The 22646-nt window shown below is 45.1% G+C and overlaps 1 protein-coding gene across 2 annotated transcripts in view; it reads right to left on the bottom strand.

The window, feature by feature from the left end:
* adam19b (ADAM metallopeptidase domain 19b) overlaps positions 1–22646 on the bottom strand; it is a 173958-nt gene that overhangs the window by 125577 nt on the left and 25735 nt on the right. For both annotated transcript variants that reach the window (XM_072591126.1, XM_072591127.1), the window contains exon 3: positions 20509–20579. In XM_072591126.1, the coding sequence (XP_072447227.1) occupies positions 20509–20579 (71 nt within the window). The remainder of the gene's footprint in view (positions 1–20508; positions 20580–22646) is intronic.

Genomic DNA, 22646 nt, shown 5'->3' with positions numbered 1-22646 from the left:
TATGGAGGTCCTCTGCTGGTCCATGTTTGTGTCACTATTGAGTGTTCTTCCGCTATCTGCTTGTTCCAAGATGTTTCTTCTTCATTCAGGAGGTTTCGGTCTCAAGGTAAGTTCTGCAGTCACTAGGGAACATTGCACCTCTGAGACAGTTAGTCATTCTGTCCTCTTGTGTAGGGGGTTCAGAAAAGATTTACAAGGATGTTGCCAGGTTGGGAGGATTTGAGGGAGAGGCTGAATAGGCTGGGGCTGTTTTCCCTGGAGCGTCGGAGGCTGAGGGGTGACCTCACAGAGGTTTATAAAATCATGAGGGGCATGGATAAGATAAATAGACAAGTTTTTTTCCCTGGGGTGGGGGAATCCAGAACTAGAGGGCATAGGTTTAAGGTGAGAAGGGAAAGATATAAAAGGGACCTAAGGGGCAACGTTTTCACACAGAGGGTGGTGCGTGTATGGAATGAGCTGCCAGAGGAATTCGTGGAGGCTGGTACAATGACAGCATTTAAAAGGCATCTGGATGGGTATACGAATAGGATACATTTGGAGGGATATGGGCCAAGTACTGGCAAATGGGACTAGATCAGGTTAGGACATCTGGTCAGCATGGACAAGTTGGACTGAAGGATCTGTTTCTATGCTGTTACATCTCTGTGACTCTATGACTCGGAGCCATTGCTTGCAGTGTAGGCACAACTTCTATGGTGGCATGTCTGCATCTGTACTTGTGGTGGTATATCTGACCGCTCGAGGTCACTGGGCACAACTGAGGTGACAACTGCTCTAAACAGCTCCCAAGTTGCCACAAGGGTAGAATTTCATTGAGAGAATTGGATATTTGATCTTTGACTAGCTCTCCAGTGATCAGTTCTGGCAACGATTTGGAAGTTTTTGCAAAGTAAAATTTGGTTTTCTGTCATTTTACCTTGAACTTGTCATCCAATCCTGTTCCCAACGCTGGCCTAAATACTTCACTTGCTATAAGAGAGTAGTTTGGCATGTCGAGACATCTTTGCTTGGACTGGACTACTTTCCATGGCTTCATTAGCTATATTTCTCCACACGTCCAAGCCTATGTTGCATTTGCTTGATTTCTTTATGAATACTTTGGCAATTTTCAAATCTGCCTCAACCCTTCCATTTGACGGGGGAGAGGGTGGAGATGACATATGGTGTTGTATTTGTTCTGTTGCTACTTGAAGGCTTTTGCCGATTGATTTCTTTACAAACTCTTTGGCAATTCGCTTTCGACTTGACAGGATAATGTGGAGATGATGTATGGAGTTGTACTCATTCCATTCCTATTTCAAAGTTTTGTCACTGAATTTGGTAAACAATTCCAATTCTGTCTGATAATTCCCTTCATTTTCAAAAGCAACAGGAAATGGAAACATCTTGTTTCACCTAGTAATTCAAAGTTGCCAACTTTATTTTCATTTTACTTCTAACTGTTGTTCCTTTCAGCAGCTGGCTCTCTATCAGCTCTCGAAAATCCCTACAATTTCAGCTGCATCACTTTGGCACCATGGGCTTAATCTTCTGCTTTGTTGTGGCTAACTGAGAGTTGTTTGGAGGGTGTTTCACCATGAGGCCTAGCGAGTTCTCTCACCTTATTTTACCAAATCTTTACTCCACCAGGGTTGGGGGCTATAAGCTACAAAAAGAGACTGAACAAACTACAGCTATTTTCCCTGCAGCATCGGAGGCTGAGGGGTGACCTTAGAGAGGCTTATAAAATCATGACAGGCATGGAAAGAGGGAATAGCCAAGGTAGGAGTGTCTAAAACTAGGATGCATAGTTTTAAGGTGAGAGAGGCAAGATTTACAAAGGACCTAAGGAGCAACTTTTTCACACAGAGGGTGGTACGTGTATGGAATGAACTGCTAGAGGAGGTAGTGGAGGCTGGTACAATTATAACATTTAAAAGGCATCTGGATGGGTATATGAATAGGAAGGGTTTAGAGGGGTATGTGCCAAAGGCTGGCAAATAGGACTAGATTAGTTAGGATATCTGGTCAGCATGAACGAATTTGACCGAAGGGTCTGTTTCCGTGCTGTACATCACTATGACTCTATGACTCATTCATTATCTACACTGCCCCTCTGGCATCACTGATATCCAATTTCAGCCCCCTCTGTGTCATCCCTAAACAGCTCACCACTCTGATGATGTCTGCCAAAAGACTGACATCCATTGCACCCATGCCATCATCTGGAGCTGCCATGCACAGATGCTGACATTTGCCCCAGATATGGCTGTCAGGGCGAAATCAGTGGCACACCTCATGGGCAGTTACCTGGAGGTTCTGGTTGGATTGGGTGAGGGGTGACGTAGGACTTCCTCCTCCCCCAGCAACAGCAGTGGGGGGCCACGACACAAGACCACGCCAGCCTGGTCCAAAATTGCCATCCAGGTCAGAGGCGTGTGGAGGAAAGCCCAGCCCTTTGGGAACAAGATGAATAATCTTCTCCACTTCAACGGGGTAATCTTTTCTCTGATACCTCACACTATCTCCACTACTGTGTTCTCATCCTCCGTCCAAGACACAAGCTCTACCACTGTCACTATGGCAACACTGACCCTCACTCGCTCTCACTCATTCCAACTCCTGACTTCACTAACCCTGCACACCCTCTGCACTGCCCACTCACTAACTCAGGACACCTCCCAGCCTGCACAAAAAGTAATAGCTAAGTCCACCTCTTTAGCCTCTATTAAGTCCTGCCTCTTTCTCGTTCCGGGAGGTTCCAGTCCATGATAGAGCAGGAGCACTCAAAATGGGTGCCAAGTTGCTCCACATTCTGCTCCTCACCCCTCATGTGGAGAGAACCTTGATTATGACCACTCCAAGGTATACATAGCATATGTCAGGAAAATAAGAAATAAAGCTAAGAAGAAAGACATTAGAATCTTTCTATAAGGGCTTCCAAGTGGTCTGACCAGGGTCCACTGGTTCCCAACCGATAGCCATCTACGCTCTGGGCTTGCTAGCTGTCCCAACTCCCCTTCCGGCCGCTGGCCATCTCCGCTCCCCTCCAGGCTCGCTGGCCGTCCCCAGTTCATTCCAAGTCGCCCGTACCAGGATTTATCATACCTGGATCCCCTGAGCAAAGCTCATCCCCCTTGACTTGACGGAGGCCTCCTGGCTTTCTGATAGAGTTAAACGGCAAAGCCAGGCAGTATTAATATGAGCCTGCTATCTCTGGCAGATGGGCCAGAGTACACAAAGACAAAGCAAGTCATTGCAAGGTAGGGATGCTGAGGGCATTCAGAATATTTCAGAGGGAGTGAGCTCTGACAGCAAGCAAACAGGCTGGAGGTGCAGCCTGGTCCAGACCATGAGCTGGGTGTGGGTCTGTGAGCACACAGTGTCCTTAACAGCAGCATTAGAGCCATAGGGTCATACAGCATGGAAATAGACCCTTCAGTCCAAGTCGTCCTTGTTGACCAGATATCCTAAATTAATCTAGTCCCATTTGCCAGCACTTGGTCCATATCCTTCTAAACCCTTCCTATTCATGTACCCGTCCAGATGCCTTTGTTGTAGTAATACCAGCCTCCATCACTTCCTCTGGCAGCTCATTCCATACACACACCACCTTCTGCATGAAAATGCTGCCGCTTAGGTTCCTTTTCAATCCTTCCCCTCTCACCTTAAACCTATGCCCTCTAGTTCTGGATTCCCCCATCCCAGGGAAAAGACCTTGCCTATTTACCCTATCCAAGCCTTCATGATTTTATAAATCTCTATAAGATCACCCCTCAGCCTCCGGTGCTCCAGGAAAAACAGCCCCAGCCTATTCAGCCTCTCCCTGTAGCTCAAACCCTCCAACCCTTATACAGTGAGAGTTACTGGTGCCCCTCATAGTGAAGTACTGAAGTGCAGAAGCATCCTGTCAGTGGATCAGACATGTGCCATGAGGGTTCTTAGAGGCTGGCATGTGTCGGATGTCAATGTCCATGGATGTGAGATGAGTGTGGCTGGTGTCCCTGAGATCATCATAGAAGCCCTACAGTGTGGAAACAGGCCCTTTAGCCCAACAATTCCACACTGACCCTCTGAAGAGTAATTCTCCCAGACCCATTCCCCTACTCTATATTTACCCCTCACTAATGTGCCAACCTGCACATCCCTGAATTCTATGGGCAATTTAGCATGGCCTGCACATCTTTGGACTGTGGGAGGAAATCCACACAGACACAGGGAGAATGTGCAAACTCCAAACAGACAGTCACCCGAGACTGGTATCAAACCAGGGTCCCTTGCACTGTGAGGCAACAGTGCTAACCATTGAGCCCCCACCGTGCCACCTGAGATGTTGATGCTCAGTGTCCAATGTAGCGATAGTTCAGAGAAAGTGGTGAGCTCAATCCACCAGGTCCTCACTCTGGTCTCTTTATAGGCTTTGCCCAATTTTCAGCTTGTTTAGTGAGTTTCACAAGATGGGAAGCTGAGTATTAATGAGCTGAGCTGGATCATTAGCGAGGCGCTTAACAATCAATAATAACAGACAATTGGCAACTTGCTATTGTCCAGTGAGAATCCTGCCACATCGTTTGTGAAAAGGAAAACAATGGCCTAAGTTGCTTCTGACACCAAGATGGGCTTTGGTCACTCGATGTCCCATTCTGCCTCATTTCTGGCCCTCACACCCCAATAAGATTCCACCTCACATTACAAATGATGCATTTAATGGCTCCCACGTACTTTCTGTCTAATTTTGTATCCTTCTCTACGAGCTGTGTGCAGTAGCAATTTCCAAAACCAGAAGTCAACGTTGGGAATAATGTCAGCACGCTAATCAGCATGCACAGACGCCTGGTGAAGATGTATGGGCGGATATGCAAAGAGGGAATTCTGACTCCCATAGACAACACACAAAGACAACCACGGCCAAGTAGCTGACTATAGTAGACCTGCCATAGCTTTGTACCTAAGATTGTGTTGGTGACATTGTACACTTTTCACTGGGCACCTGTTCTTTCTAACTTGAGTACACAACAATAAACCTAATTCTGATTCCAATTCAAAGGACCAGTGCTACCCTCCAAATGATTATGTTGTGCACAGTGACCACTGACATTAGTGAATAAGCAGCAAATCTACCTCTGTTTCTCATCTGTGCAGACTGGGACAGGCTCAAAACTCAAGCTGTGGTGGCATTTGTTTAGATTCAGCAAATGCGACTCATAAAACTTTCAATCATCACACCAAGGCCGCAGTTTAGGTCCATCTGATTACTGGACTCAATCACCAACTTCCGACAAAGAAAGAGCCTGTCTGTGTGTATATTCGTCTGACAGTCTGTTTATGGAGCTGCCTGCAAGACTAACCCAAGCCAATAACAAACAGAATATTTAAAACCAAAGTCATACAAAGTCATTAGGGGGAGGCGATGACCTAGTGGTATTATTGTACGCCTATTAATCCAGAGATCCACGCAACGTTCTGGGGGCCTAAGTTCAAATCCTGCCAAGGTCGATGATGAACATAGATCATTACAACAGGCCCTTCAGCTCTCAATGTTGCGCCAACATTTGAAACCGATCTGAAGTCCACCTAACCTACACTAGTAAAAAGTCACACAACACCAGGTTATAGTCCAACAGGTTTAAGTTGAAGCACTAGCTTTCAGAGCACTGCTCCTTCATCAGGTGGTTGTGGACCTGATGAAGGAACAGCGCTCCAAAAGCTAGTGCTTCCAATTAAACCTGTTGGACTATAACCTGGTGTGTAATTTATAATTTAGTACACCTCAGTCCAACACCGGCATCTCCAAATCATGATAACCCACACTATTCCGTTATCATCCATATGTTTATCCAATGACCATTTAAATGCCCTTAACATTGACGAGTCTACTACTGTTGCAGGCAGTGTGTTCCATGTCCCTACTAATCTCCGAATAAAGAACCTACCTCTGACATCTGTCCTATATCTATCACCCCCCTCAGTTTAAAGCTATGTCCCCTCATGCTAGCCATCACCAACCAAGGAAAAAGGCTCTCACTGTCCATCCTATCTAATCCTCTGATCGTCTTGTATGCCTCTATTAAGTCACCTCTTAACCTTCATCGCTGTAACAAAAACAGCCTCAGGTCCCTCAGTCTTTCCTCATAAGACCTTCCCACCATACCAGGCAATATCCGGATAAATCTCCTCTGCACCCTTTCCAATGCTTCCATGTCTTTCGGAAATGCGGTGAAGTTTGATTGTAATGAAAATCTGGGATTAAGAGTGTCATGATAACCACAACCTATTGCCAATTGTCAGGGAAAAAAAAACATATCTGGTCCAATAATGTCCTTTAAGGAAGGAAATCTGCCATCCTTACCCAGTCTGGCCTACATGTGACTCCAGACCAACAACAATGTGGTTGACTGGGCAATAAATACTGGCTGGCCAGCAACATCCACCTCCCATGAGGAATAAAAGAAAAATAGTTTGTGACATTTTTAGACACTGAAAGAATAAACTCTAGGAATACAAAATTACAGGCCACTTGAATTCTGTTTGTGTTAAAGCTGTTTAACTTGGAGAATAAATGTAGGACCAAATCCCAAATTCACAAGGTTCGAGCTAGGTCAGAGAGGAGGGAATTTATATTGCCTCCTCCCACTTTTCGTAAACTAGTAGAATTGAGATTTAGCTCCAGAGACGTTAGAGGAACCAAGATTGACTGACATGTTTACATAGTCATAGAGTCATAGAGATGTCCAGCATGGAAACAGACCCTTCAGTCCAACTCGTCCATGCCGACCTGATATTCTAAAATAACCTAGTCCCATTTGCCAACATTTGGCCCATATCTCTTTAAATCCTTCCAGTCATATACCCATCCAGATGCCTTTTAAATGTTGTGATTGCACCAGCCTCCCCCACTTCCCCTGACAGCTTATTCCATGCATGCACCACCCACTGTGTGAAAAAGTTGCCCTTTATGTCCCTTTTAAATCTTTCCCCTCTCACCTTAAACTTACGCCCTCTAGTTCTGGACTCCCCCACCCCAGGTAAAAGACCTATTTACCCTATCCATGCCCCTCGTGATTTTATAAACCTCTATAAGGTCACGCCTCAGCATCCAATGCTCCAGGAAAACAGCCCAAGCCTTTTCCGCCTCTCCTGATAGCTCAAATCCTCCAACCCTGGCAACCTCTTTGTGAATCTTTTCTGAACCCTTTCACATTTCACAACATCCTTCCTACACTGGGGGATATTCAGTGATTCTCTCCCAACATGCTGAGATGGGGTTAGCTCTTTCCTTCAGTGATGCGTACAAAGACAAGCAGAGCGTTGACTTTTATGCCAAGTGGGCTGGAACACAGATGGTTGTGTTGCAAAAAACCTGCGTTCAAACACAATGAGAAGAACTTTACTCAAGTTTTGGGGGACTACCGTATACATTTCTCACTAAGGGAGAATCGGAGCAGTCTGCACAAGGAGTGAACTAGACGGGTGGGGGGATAGGGGGCAGTCAAATCCTTGGGTGGAGTTACACCGCATCCCAACACCGCGGAATTTTACAGATGGTGGGCAGGCTAGCAGCAGTGGGGATGCCAATCTAGATAGGTAACCTTGTTCAGGACCTTTTTACCAGGTCACCGGCATTTTGATATGGGGAGATCAGCCACCTGCCACCAGAGGAGTCTGCCAGTGAACGGAGCTGACTAGCTAGTGGAGGTGGACTGCTGGTGAGGATTGGGATCGCTTCATTTCTCAATACAGACCATGCCAAGCTCCCACCAGCCCCATGATATCCACAGAGGATCTCCCACTCCTCCAACATGCATAATATTTCATTTGTTGACACCAATCTTCACAAGATCGGTAATTAAAACACACGGTTTTCTTCTCATTTTCCTAGCACCTGCCTACTGTAGGGTACAAGGCTCTTCTGTTGGTCAGCAGCTGGCATCTTTCGGGATGGCATTGTGGCTCAGTGGTCAGCACTGCTGCTTTACAACACCAGGGGCCCAGGTTTGATTCCAGCCTTGGACCACTGTGCAGAGTTTGCACATTGTCCCTGGGTTTGCGCGGGTTTACTCCGGTTCCCTCCCACAGTCCAACAATGTGCAGGTTCTATGGATTAACCATGGCAAGTGCAGAGTTACATGGATAGGGTAGGGGACAGGATGCTTTTCAGAAGGCCGATGTGGATTCAAATGGCCCAATCCCACACTGTAGGGATTCTATGATTCCTACTGACTCCTCAAAGCTCGGCTGATTATGCCAACAGCTCTCAGAGTGGGTGGCTATCCTCAACTGGCTGCCCACCTATAAAACTGAGGGGAAATGCCAGCAGCTGGTAGTTGTTTGCCAACATGTGACTTCCACTGATGCTGAGACTTCGAGGAACTTGGCAAAATCCTGCCTTCTTCATTGACCTTAGATGCATGTAGCACAGATTCTGCGAGAACGATCACAGGGTTAGACCATGAGGATAAGTTGCACAGACTGCCTTTGTTTTCTCTGTATTTGTTTTGGATTTTCAGTATCTGAAGCATTTTGTTTTTATTACGAAAGGGTGAGTGTTTGAGATGATGAAAGGATTTGGTAACGTACATAGTCAGAAATAATTTCCCCTTGGAGCAAAGTCTAAAGCATGGAGGCAAAATCCTACTTTTACAATCAGACAAGTTTGACAAATCAAAAAACATCAGTGTGCTTCTGTGCACATGTATGTGTGCATGAGCACATGTGAGTACATATGTGTATGTCTGTGTGCACGAGCATGTGTGCATGTGTGTGAGCATGAGTGTATATGTAAGCATGTGTGTGCACGAACGTGTGTACGTGTGTCTGTGTGTGACCGTATGTGTGTAAGCATGTATGTGTGTGTGTGTGTGCCCTGTATGTGTATGTGTCAAGAGTGTGGTGCTGGAAAAGCACAGCAGGTCAGGCAACATCCAAGGAGCAGGAGAGTCGACATTTCAGGCATAAGCCCTTCATCAGGAAGGGCTTTTGCCGAAACATCAATTCTCCTATTCCTTGGATGCTGCCTGACCTGCTGTGCTTTTCCAACACCACACTATCGACTCTGATCTCCAGCATTTGCAGTCCTCACTTTCTCCCATACGTGTATGTGGGTGTGCGCATGTGTGTGTGTGATTGTGTGTGTGCGCATGTGTGCATGTATATGTGTGTGTGTGTGTGTGCATGTGCGTGTACGCATCTGTATATATACTCAGCATGTCTATTACACCAGATATTGAATGGTCTAATATTTCCAGAGTAAATATCCAGGTAATACCCGAAAATTGCTTCAAATGTCTGACCTGTGCTCAGGGTTGAAACACTTGTGGGTGATTTCAGGCAGCGAAAATTAGCCATCAGAGGTATAGACTTTCTTGGCAATTTCTGCCTATATCCCTACATCTAAGGGATCCCAATCTGCATCTCCAAACCTCTATCCCATCTCCGAACACCCAGACACCAGACGATTTGGGCCAATCTCAAAGTCTCCATGATGTTCTTCTCTATTGGCATCCACACATGGGAAGCAGAGGACCAGTCACGGCTAAAATGGTGATCGACCGCCAGGAATGGCATCAAGACGTTTTCAGACAACCAGGGGAGCCGCTGAGTTAAAACAGGGAAGAAAGATAGAAAGAGCGGGAGGGTGCTTGAGTCGACAATCTCCCGGCAGATGATAACTGAGGTCCTCACCATGAAGGGATGTGCATGACTTGGTCAAGATTCCGAAGTAGTCTGTGAACCCGTCGTCACCCACAGTGACATGTCACTTCTACCTGATCAACAGCAAGGAAGGATCATCCTAGATGTGTGGGATTGCTGGGAGATGGAGGTTAGACGATGAGATCCTTTTCACCTTTTATGTGAGTGAAGACACAGGTCATCTTGCATGTGGAAAAGTTCAGAGAGATTAGTCATCTCTTGAGCACCGTCAGAATGTTAGTGCTTTATCTTCTCTTCACTTCATCAAATGTCAACTGTGACATTTGTGAATGTTGTGACTCCTCAGTTAAGTTCAGCACAGACCAGGGACCTCTGACCTGTGTCAGTATCTGGACAATGCTAGGGTGTCTCAGTGGTTAGCTCTGCTGCCTCACAGCACTGGGAACCCAGGCTCAGTCCCACACTCAGGTGACTGTCTGTATGGAGTTTGCAGATTCTCCCTGTGTGTGCGTGGGTTTCCTTTGGGTGCTCCGGTTTCCTCTCACAGTTCAAAAATATGCAGGTTAGCGTGGATTGGCCGTGCTAAATTGCCCATAGTGTCCAGGGATGTGTGGGCTAGGTGGATTAGCCATGAGAAATGTGGGGTTATGGAGCAAGAATGGGGGGTGGCTGGGATACTCTTCAGAGGGTCAGTGCAGACTCGATGTGCCAAATGGCTTCTTTCTATACTGTAGAAATTCTATGATATACTTGATCGAATCCCTACAGTGTGGAAACACGGCATTAGGACCAATGAGTGCACATCAACCCTCCAAAGAATAACCTGCCCAGACCCATTCCCCTGCTACTCCAGTTTCCCCAGACGTTTGCACCTAACCTGCATATCCCTGAACACTATGGGCAACTTAGCATGGCCGATTCACCTAACCTGCACATCTTTGGACTGTGGGCAGAAACCAGAGCAAATTCTCATAGACATAGGGAGAATGTACAAACTCCACACAGAGATTCGCCTGAGGCAGGAATCAAACCCGTGTCCCTGGCGCTGTGAGGCAGCAGTGCTAACCACTGAGCCACCGTGCCACCCTTAGTGGGGGCATCTCCAAGATCCATTGCCTTCCATCGATTTACATAGGTCATTCTACCCCTCAAGTCTGTTCTGCCATTCAACTATATTATGGCTGATTGTCTACTTTGACTTTCTGGAACCATGACTACTAAACAGAGCCCAGCATGATAGCATTGAATTTTGCCTTGAAGCAATGTATGCACTCCTGTATCACAGCGATTGAAACTTAGCAAGGAATGAGTGAGGCTAATTGCTGTTGAAAGGGATATCAACAGCAAAAATGATGCTTTGTAACAAAAACATTCAAACCCTGGGGAATGGAACCCAGAAAGGAAATGTGCATATTAGTTTGAAGCTGCTTGTTTCTGACCCCAGAGCAACCTTCCAAGATACACAATATTCTGGAAACTGAGATTTCCTCTGCATTGGATACATACAGGCAAGACAGAATTCCCAGCGGGAATCCCAGACCAGCTGAGTGTCAATGTGTGAGGCAACTGCTGCAGTTATTTGTTGGAACACTGGATAATATTTGACTTTTCCACGTCATTTTTAAAAATATAACACTTTCCAAAAAGATTGAAAACACAAGGTTATCCATGTCTCCAGAGCTTCAATTTGCAGTTCTCGATGACCTACCAATTCTGTTATTGAAGATATTTCAAGCAGAATGCTCGTCATGACAGATTCTTCACAATTTGCCTTTCCCGAACATTCCAGAAAATATGGCATCATGTGACAGGCATTGGTTTCTCAATTCCAGAGCCTTCTTGGGGTAACCCGCATTGGACAACCTGTCTCACTCTCACATTCAGAAAATCGGTATTACAAAAACATTTAATTGTGCGGTCAAAACAAGTCTTTGCCAAGTTAGCTGGTCGTGGTCAGAGTTATGGTGCAACTTGCTATTTGAATTCAATGTTGTGAGGTTACAAGTTGCAAAGTTGACACAGGGGAGTGGATGTTACCTATTGTCTGGGATAGTTTGAGTCATCGAGCTCTGTAAAATGGGAGGAGTTACTCTGCCACCATCTTTCCAGTGTCTGAGAAAGGCCTGGAATATTTTTCCACTTGGAGGCCAACTGCGCTACTCTGGTGGACAACTCAAGGCATTTTACTAGTAGTAGTTTGGGTGGGGTGGGGGTTCCTCTGCCACGTTATCAGACTGGCGTTTGAACACTGCTGGATTCCCAGCAAGCTCAGCACACTACAGTCTGCTGAGTGGTCACGCAGCAGCAATGCCACCACGGACTGTGTGATTGCCCTGGCATTTCCAAACCTCTGACGTGGTGTTGAGTGTGCCCTCCATCATCAACCCCTCATATCTAGATGCAGTCCCAAAAGTGGCCACCACACCTGGTGGTGCTGCTGAGCTGCTGGCCCTCTGATTGGCCACAACTGGTACAGCTGGCCTGGCAGCAGTACCGATTTGTTTCAAAATTCAGTCCAAGATTCTTACACTGTGTCAAGACACACTCAGTCAGGATTGGGATCATCTTCAACAGCCCAGCAGAAATCAATAGTTAGGCTTTGGGGGGGGGCACGGTGGCTCAGTGGTTAGCACTGCTGCCTCACAGCATCGGGACCCTGGTTCGATTCCAGCCTCAGATGACTGTCTGTGTGGAGTTTGTGCATTCTCCCTGTGTCTGTGTGGGTTTCCTGCGGGTGCTCCGGTTTCCTCCCACAGTCCAAAGATGTGCAGATCGGGTGAATTGGCCATGCTAAGTTGCCCATAGTGCATTATTCAGAGGAAAATGGGTCTGGGTGGGTTACTCTTCAGAGGGTCAGTGTGGACTTGTTGGGCCGAAGGGCCTGTTTCCACACTGTAGGGCATCTAATCTCATCTTGTATTTGAAAGATGGCCAGTTGACTGAAGTCTGCCACAGCAATTGATGCCTCAGGGAATGTACCTCAATCAGAGTCACAGCCTTCAGTGTAGGGGCAATGATGTTTTGTGCTGTATATCTGAAATAACCAAGCCTTTAAGCTTGATGCAACTGAAAAATTTCCTGGAAAAAGGGCATCATACATTTCAAAGTCAAAATTTTACAAACGTCACAGAAGGTGCTTTTCAAAGCCACACATACACTTTTCCTAAAAAGTTGCTCAGTACTACATCAGTTAGGTTTATGGCTCTACTAACCACTAGCAAAAGTGACCTCTCACAAGGAAACAATGCTCAGAAATAAAGACAATTTTAATTTATGTTGGGGGAATTGTTGCAACCTCAAGGGACAAAAGGGCCTGCGTTCCCATAGAGTCTTTTCCCCACACAATGTCTTGTTTACATGGGCTTTTTCTCAGCCCAGCAGATCTGTATTTCTACCTACCATTAACACCTATTTTGCCTGTATATCTGACCTCTATTACCATTAGCACTCCCTCTTTGTATTTTATTCTGGCCACCCCCATTACCTGTTCTATTTGTCCCTCCTTTGTCAAAAGCATACAAAATAACATTTTCCAGTCGTTAAATAAAAGCAAATTACTGCGGATGCTGGAATCTGAAATCAAAAGAGAAAATGCTGGAAAATCTCAACAGGTCTGGCAGCATCAGTAAGGAGCGAAAAGAGTTGACGTTTCGAGTGTAACTGACCCTTTGTCACCTTTCATTCCAAAGAAGTCATACTGAAATGTGTCGCTCTCCACAGATGCTGCCAGGCCTGTTGAATTTCTCCAGCAATTTATACTTTTTTAATTTCACATCCTTAGGATGCCTGGAAGTGCTTTACAACAATGAAGTCCTTTCTCAGAAACATAGTCATTGGTGGAATTGGCAATAGGTTTACAGGTTTTGGGGTCTACTGCAAGGCATCTGAGCTCTTGAGTTGCACATGCAAAGTTGCCAGATGCAGACAGAGGAGAGAACAACCACAGCTAGAGAGAGAGAAAGAGTGGAGAGACAGAGAAATTAAGAAACAGAGAAAAGGAGAAGTTGAATGCAAATTAACTTAAGGATGGAATTCCAACTCAGTGCCCAGGGCCAAGGCAATGAACACAGCCACCAATGCTGAAGCAATATTGCTTAATAGGCCAGAGATATCCATCTTTGAAAAGTAGTTGTGTGCCATGCCTTATCGACCTGACAGATTCCACAGATTTTTTTTAATACAGTATTTCCATTCAGTCGCAAGCCATTTGATCAATGCAATCAAATACTTGACCTCAAAGTACTCTTTTCTGGAAAAGCAGTGATTTTATTTTCTAGAATGTGTATTTTATTCAGTGTATTTCAATCTATCTTATTTCTTAGAGGTAGCTGTGTTGGAAGGGCTTGAACATGGTCACCGTAATACTGCTTACTGCCATCACTGGCATGTTAAATGGTATCATCATGGCACCCTTCCACACTTCTTGCTTAAACTGTTTTAGCTACTTCTAGGTTTCTTCTTGCAGGATGGCTGAAATCAGGACTTTGGATTTTCTTATTAGTGAAACTACAAGAAGTTAGAAAAGGGTTAAGGACAACATGAAGCAAGTCAGGAAGCCGTCACTAAGTAAGTCAGTAGTTTCTCAGAACACAGGAATATGAGTCAGATATTCAGTTTGTCAGAATAGTTTCAATGATTTGTTAACATTTGTTGATTTTTAAACCACAATTCCACATTCTTCAATATCTGTCATGGCCTTATTTGCCAAGGAAGTATAAGCTTTGCATTACAACATTTCAATTGTAAGCCTAGAACCTTCCCATGCACGGAATTCTCACAACATTTTGTGGAACCTTCTTTTCTCCTAGCTATTTCTCTAACTGGTTTCATTCACAGAATTGCAGAATTGTGATTTGTGATTTGTGATTTGATTTATTGTTGTCACATGTACCTAAGTACAGTGAAAAGCTTTGTTTTGCAAGCAGTACAAGCAGATCATAGCAAACATAGGCATACGGATCATAAGGAGCTGAGACAGAGCCAGGCATACAAGGTTATAGCTGCACAGGCGGTGCACAAAGCCAAATCAACATTAGCAAGATTTAAGAGAACATTGTTAATAATTTTTAGACTTACAATGTAGGTTTAAAAGTGTGGAATGGTTATAAGAGATGTGAGAATAAGATCTGTTGTCGAGAGCTTGCAAGGAGTCACCCGATATCAGTGCCATTTTGAATCTTGTCACAGCACATAAGGCATCCATTTGGTCCATTCTGTTACCTGGCGCCAATCTTCTGCTTTTTCCCTCTATCTCTGCACACTATTTCTATCCAGATAATCACCTCTCGAATGCTTCAATTGAATCGGCCTCCACTACATTTCCAAGCAATGCATTCCACACCCTAACTTCTCGCTGTGTGAAAAAGTTTACAGATCACTCAGGACATCTTCACCATGTTCTAGAGGCAAGCTTTTAAACCAACTTATCCAAAATCCCTTTTGTAAGTCAATGTACAGCAACATAACAGGGTGTACAATTCATTCCCAAGGATGTCCTACAAAATGGCATCTTTTGGAAATAAAGCTTTGTCAAAATAAAACATGACCAAGGCTGGCAGCTTGATCAGTGCCCCCTCCAGTGGCTTAAATCCCTACACTGCTGGAGTACCATAGCCACAGAATGCAGCACACCTCAACAGCACCTCCTAAATGTGCAACCTCAACACAAAGACAGCAGCAGATAAAACAAACACCACCTCAGAACGTCCCTCTAAATCATACACCATCTGAACTAGGAATTAAGTTTCTATGATACTCACTGAGGTAATGATCTGACAGTTCTAACCTGCAAGATAAAGCTTTTCCGCTCAAATTAAAGCCCTGACTTACAAAAGCTACAGATGAAGCCCTTTTTCAATCTCTCTTTACAGTTAACATTAGAATCCTTAGCTTCTCCTTTGTGACAAATCTTTTTGCACATTAAACAGGGTCTTGGACCAAGAAAAATACTCTTAACATTGCATAGATTGGCTGATGTTCAACTCAAAGTTCAGCTTCTCAACAGCAACTTATAACAGTTGCCAAAGTTGGAGGCCTTGAAATTATGAGATCACTGTTGTAAGTGCAGAATGATTCTGTTTAAAACAATGTCTGCCGGTCAGTGCGATATATTTTCAGCTATGTCATACTAAACCTACTTCCTTGGCATTCTCTTTGTACATTTTCACACCGTTTTCAGGAACATACGTAGAACTGCCAAACTGACCTTAGGATATAAGGTTATAGATGTGTTTGTTTTGAGGATGGGATGGCTGTATTGTTCCCCCACCCAACCCTATCGGCTATGCTAGGCATAGAGCCAAGACACCAAGATTGAAGAGGACAATGTTGAGAATGAGAATTACTTGAACATTTTGGGAAAATTAAACTGGAGTCCCATGAGATACAGGGTTTAGTTATCTGCATTGGAGATGTATCTTCTGCCAGAGATGTCAGGAAAATGGTGACCCCAGAAATACATAGCAGCATTACAACAATTGGCTTCCACGAGGGATGTGGTCAACTAAGCAATACTCAAAAGAGGGGGAATGGCAGGTCCCTAAAAGACCCATGCAGCCTTGATTATTGGGTGAGGTAGCCAAAGCAGAACAGTTGACCCAATTGTAAAACTTAAAGAATTAGGGAGGGGCTTCTCCTCCAATCATCGGCTGGTTCTGATTATAGAATCCCTACGGTGTGGCAACAGGCCCTTCAGAGCTGTAAATGTGTTGCTGGAAAAGCGCAGCAGGTCAGGCAGCATCCAAGGAGCAGGAGAATCGACGTTTCGGGCATGAGCCCTTCTTCAGGAATGAGGAGAGTGTGCCAAGCAGGCTAAGATAAAAGGTAGGGAGGAGGGACTTGGGGGAGGGCCGTTGGAAATGCGATAGGTGGAAGGAGGTTAAGGTGAGGGTGATAGACCGGAGTGGGGTGGGGGGCGGAGAGGTCAGGAAGAAGATTGCAGGTTAGGAAGGTGGTGCTGAGTTCGAGGGTTGGGAATGAGACAAGGTGGGGGGAAGGGAAATGAGGAAACTGGAGAAATCTGAGAAAAGAGGTGCCCCTTACTAGTGCCTCAATTTTCATATTCCTGTTTCTCCAACAGTTGCTGTGAAACGTCTAGTGTTTAGGTGAAGGGAGATTTCCATTTTTGTGTGCTAGTTTGCACGGAAGGCCATGGAAGCCAGGTCACTCAGAATATTCAAAGAAAGAGATGGCTATGTGTTAGATATTAAAGGCATCAAAGTGTATGGAGAGAAAGAAGGATTATGACAGTGAGATAGAGGATCAGCCATGATCATATTCAATAATGGAACAGGCTTGAAGGGCCAAATGGCCACTTCCATTCCAAGTTTCTATGCTTCTAAAAATGTCTGTTTGCTCAATGTGATCGCAATATGCCGAAGAAAAATCATGCGGCAGGCCTCAATGGCCGATAGCTCTCGCTCTGTAACGATGATATACTTTGAGAGGTTAGTCATGACTCACATCAACTCCAGCCTACCAAACTGCCTTAATCCTTTGCAATACAGCTACTGGCGCAACAGGTACACAGCAAATGCCATCTCCCTGACCCTACGCTCATCTCTCAAACATCTGGATAGCAAACATACCTATGTCAGGCCCCTACTTATTGTCTGCAGTTCGCCTTCAACACCATAAATCCAAACAAACTCATCTCTTAACTCCGAGACTTAGGTCTTGACTCCTCCATCTGTAACTGGACTTCCTGATCCATAGACCGCAATCAGTAAGAATAAGTGACAACACCTCCTCCACCATAATCATCAACACTCATGCCCCACAAGGCTGCCTACTCAACCCACCACTGAACTCCTTATACACTAATGACCGTGTGGCCAAATTCAGCTCTAACTCCATTTACAAGTTTGGTGATGGTACCACCATTGTAGGTCAGATCTCAAACAGCGATGAGACAGAATACAGGAAAGAGATTGAGTGCTGAATGGTGTAAAGACAACAATCTCTCCCTCAATGCCAGCAAAGTGAAGGACCCGGTTATTGACTTCAGAAAGCGGAGTAGAGGACATGCTCCTGTCTGCACCTAGAGCACTGGAGTGGAGATGGTCGAGAGCGTCAAGTTCCTGGGAGTGATGATCACCAACAATCTATCCTAGTCCACCTATATCATCACAAGGGTCAAGAAAACACAACAATGCCTTTACCTCCTCAGGTAGCTAAGGAAATTTAGCATATCCACGAGTACTCTTACTAATTTTTATAGATGCAACAGAGAAAGCATCCTATCCCGATGAATCACAATGCGCTATGGCACCTGCTCTTCCCAAGACTGCAAAGATTTCTGAGAGTTGTGAATGCAGAGCAATCCATTCAGAAACCATTCTTCCTCGCATTGCCTCCATCTATACTTCCCACTGCCTTGGGAAAGCAATCAACAAGATCAAAGACCCCTTTCACCCAGTTAAACCCTCTTTCACCCTCTTCCGTCAGGCAGATGCAAAGTTTTGAATGCACATACGAATACATTCAAGAACAGTTCTTCCCCACTGCTATCTGACTTTTGCACAGACCTCTCAAGTGCTAATTCTGATCTCTCATTCTGCACCTTCTCTGAGGCTGTAACACAGTATTCTTCGCTCTCTTCTGCTACTCTGATACACTTTGTATGGGTACATGGGTCTACTCCCAAGTCAACTTTGTTCATCCGATATCCAAGACAAAGTTGTACCAAGTCTTTAACATTTTTATTCTGATGACATCACACTAATATTCTAAAGAGAACAACACATTTGATGCTAAATGGACAGACATGTCTGTAAAAAATTTAGTTGGATGATTAAGATAAGGAAGGTAAATGAAATAGTCCAGGATGTTAGCGTGACACAGTGGTTCAGTGGTTAACATTGTTGCCCCACAGCACCAGTGATCCAGGTTCAATTCCACCCTCGGGCAACTGTCTGTGTGGAATTTGTACATTCTCCCATGCTTCCTCTGGGTGATCCGGTTTCCACCCAGAGTCCAAAGATGTCCAGGTTAGGTGAATTAACTATGCTAAATTGTCCATAATTTCCAGGGATGTACAGGCTGGGTGGATTAGCCATGGAAAATGTGGGGTTACAGGTATAAGGTAGTGGGATGCTCTTCGGAGGATCAGTGTGGAATGGGCTGCTTCCACACTGTAGTGATTCTATGATGTTACTGTACCATCATCTATCATTACAGATCTAACAAATCAGCATCCACAATGCACTCCTCTACAGTGGATAAGAGAGGCTGGGCAGGAGAAAAGGGTTTGTACTTTCATGCACTCCTGATGAAGTGCTTATGCCCGAAACATTGATTCTGCTGCTCGGATGCTACCTGACCTGCTGTGCTTTTCCAGCACCACACTCTCTCCCTAATCAGATCCACATACCCCCACCAACCCACACTCCACTTCCAGCACTTCCCCTGCCACCATAGGAAGTACAAAATCTGCGGCCACACCATTCCCCTCACGTCCATCCAAGGCCTCAAAGAACCCTTCCATATCAGTCAGAAATTTACCTGTACCTCCACCAACGTCATCTACTGTATCCATTGCACCCGATGTGGTCTCCTCTACATCGGAGAGACAGGACGCCTACTTGCAGATTGTTTCAGAGAATATTTCTGGGACACCCAAACCAACCAACCCCACTGGCCTGTGGCTGAACACTTCAACTCCCCCTCCCATTCTGTTAAGGACATGCAGGTCCTGGGCCTCCTCCATCGCCAAACCATTACCACACAACACCTGGAGGAAGAACGACTCATATTCTGCCTTAGGACCCTGCAACCAGACGGGGTCAATGTGGATTTCAACAGCTTCCTCATTTCTCCTCCCCTCACATTATTCCAGTTCCAAGCCTCCAACTCGGCACCGCCCACCTGACCTGTCCATCACCTTTCCCTATCTATCCCCTCCACCCTCCGCTCTGACCTAGTTCCGTCTCCCCAACCTTCATCTACCTATTGCATTCTCAGCTACCATTCCCCCAGCCCCACCTCCCCCTCCAATTTATCTCTCAGCCCCCTCACCCCCTGCCCATAAGTCTCAATCCTGATGAAGGGCCTATGCCCGAAAATGTTGATTTTCCTGCTCCTCAGATGCTGTCTGACCTGCTGTGCTTTTCCAGCACCACACTCGCAAGACAGTACAAAAAGATGGACATTCTATCTCTGCTGTCACAGACGTATCCTTGGTAAAGCAAGCTCAATAGCCTACTTCTGCTCCCAATTCCTATGAAGGCAAGGCCATCAACTCAGGGATCCTGGAAGGTGCAAGATTCTAATAACATACAATCACTATTACTCAAAGATTTCCACTGGGTCTATGGCCATTAACCATATAAAGACATTCTGGATACTAAACTGACCAAAGGGTCATGATCCCTTGGGTGTCCACTCGTTCTCAACAAGGACACCTGCAGGTGAGATGATGAATACCGAAGCTGCAAACGGGCTGCTGGACCTTGGGAGGTTGACCACTAGAGGGGACAAGTCTGAGAGCCAATGGGGGTCAGCGATTCATGCATACTCTTAGCACACTATCTCTTTCCACAGCAATTGTGATAGATACTGTCATGTCAGTACAGGTCTCCTGAGCTACACCAGGAGCTGCTTATGTCATAGTTGACCACAGAGGTGCAATTCATTATGTCACAAGGTGAAAAACAGCCCAGAATATTTCTATTCTGTTTGTATGATGCCATTGTCATTAATAATTTACTCTCTGTACTACACTTTATCCACATTCCATACCACAGTTTATCTTCAGCACTGCATATTACTTATTGGATTACAGTACTGTGCCCTGCATTCTAGATTGTGTCTGTAACTTGCAATATATTTCACTTTCTACACAATACATTTCGTTCTGTACACTGCATATGTACTTACTCATTTTTCTGAATCTCGAGAATATAATGTCTTCCTTCAGCTGTGACTTGAATCTCGGCCCAGGCTGGATGCTGAGTGCACAGGGAGGGTGGGAGGGGAAAGAAGGAACGAAAACTTCATTATTCTGATCTATATTAGTGTAACTTGTTAAAGAGTTGCTTGGTCTGGCACCTCTCAGTATTGACTTCAAGCAGAGAGTTCCTCGGTTGTACAGTCCACTTGAAGGACGAGTGATGGTCATGTGTTGTGCAGGGGAGAGGGAGGGAAGAATCCTTTCAAGGGCTAACAATGAGAGACAGGACAGTGGCCAAGAGAAATGCATTGTGAACATTCACACCTCCCAAGTGCTTGGGGTTTCATGGGCACAATGTGAGCAGGTCCCAATGAGCCTTCCTCTAGTGTTGGCACTGAGAAAAGGCTGGAGAAAGTGAAGACTGCAGGTGCTGGAGATCAGAGCTGAAAATGTGTTGCTGGAAAAGCGCAGCAGGTCAGGCAGCATCCAAGGAGCAGGAGAATCGACGTTTCGGGCATCAGCCCTTCATCAGGAATGAGGATGGTGTGCCAAGCAGGCTAAGATAAAAGGTTCCTGAAGAAGGGCTTATGCCCGAAACGTCGATTCTCCTGTTCCTTGGATGCTGCCTGACCTGCTGCACTTTTCCAGCAACACATTTTCAGCACTGAGAAAAGGCAACCAATTCAGATGGATATGGAACAATTGATCCATTCCAATACTTGTCAACAAGAGAAAAAAATAACTAGAATTTACATTGTGTCTTTTACAACCTCACAGCACTTCACAGTGATTTTTTGTGGTCACTTTCATGAGTTCAGGTGATCTAAAGGTCAAATCAAGATCCCGCAAAAACATAAACAACCAAGCAATCTCGATGCAAGTTGAGGAATAACTATTGGTTAGACCATCAGGGAAAACACAGCTGTTTTTTCTTCAATGGGATATTTTAAATTCACTTCAGAGGCAGAGTCTGGACTGAACACCAAGACCAAAGGATAACATGGACAACATTGGCTTGGGTAATGTGTTCAACTCTGTTGACTCCACATCTCTCCATCACGGAGGTGAAAATGCTGCTTTTGAGGAAAGACCAACTGGATTAAAAAGTCTAATGCAGTATATTCTCTAGGTGATTCAGTTAATAATTGTACAACCTGGTACACAATCACATAGATAAGACCCCAAGTGTGACTCTTCACTAGCGCTGTCTACTGATGGCCAAGCCTCTCATCTAGCCTGTAACTGCAAGGTGCAAGGTGCCGGTGTGGATGCTTTATGAGGTGCTGCAATTGAATAACAAAATAAAATGGCTTACAGTTAATTTGCTGCACCTGGTTTCAAGGTTAGCATTTGTGCATGAGATTTTTTCCCTCGGGTGGGGTGAGTTCAAAACTAGGGGGCATATTTTTAAGGAAAAAGGAGAAAGATTTCAAAAGGACAAGAGGGGCAATTTTTTTAGACAGAGAGTGGTTCATGTGTGGAATGAACTGCCAGAGGATGTGTGGATGCAGGGACAGTTGCATCATTTAAAGACATTTGGATAAGTTCACGAATAGGAAAGGTTTGGACGGATATGGGTCAAGTGCAGGCAGGTGGGACTGGTTTAGTTTGGGAGTATGGTCAGCATGGACTGGTTGGACCGAAGGATCTGTTTCCGTGCTGTATGACTCTATGACTCCAATTGGTTCAGAGTGAGTGAGTGCCTTAACAATGCAATGCAGCTGGTTAACGGGTTATACAGTGGCTGGTTTAAAATTAAGAGTATGGTGCTGGAAAAGCACAGCAGGTCAGGTGGCATCCAAGGAGCAGGAGAATCCCTTGTAGAGCAAGGAGGAGAACTTCTTTCTCCTGCTCCTCAGATGCTGCCTGACCTGCTGTGCTTTTCCAGCACCACACTCTCGACTCTGATCTCCAGCATCTGCAGTCCTCACTTTCTCCTGGTTTAAAGTTATTAGACTTCATCTGGTTGCTAGGTCAAGGCAACAATGGTGTGGGTTGCCTCAGCTGCTATGGCTCTATATTTCAAACAGCCTTACTAATGATTAAACATGTAGAATGACTTCTGTGTCTAAATAAGTTCTCTATAATGATTATAAAAGACAAGTTTTTAAGGCAATATTTTTCC

The sequence above is a fragment of the Chiloscyllium punctatum genome, chromosome 20 (genome assembly GCF_047496795.1).
Source record: "Chiloscyllium punctatum isolate Juve2018m chromosome 20, sChiPun1.3, whole genome shotgun sequence".
Lineage (NCBI taxonomy): Eukaryota > Metazoa > Chordata > Chondrichthyes > Orectolobiformes > Hemiscylliidae > Chiloscyllium > Chiloscyllium punctatum.
This window is presented reverse-complemented; position numbering and strand designations above follow the sequence as displayed.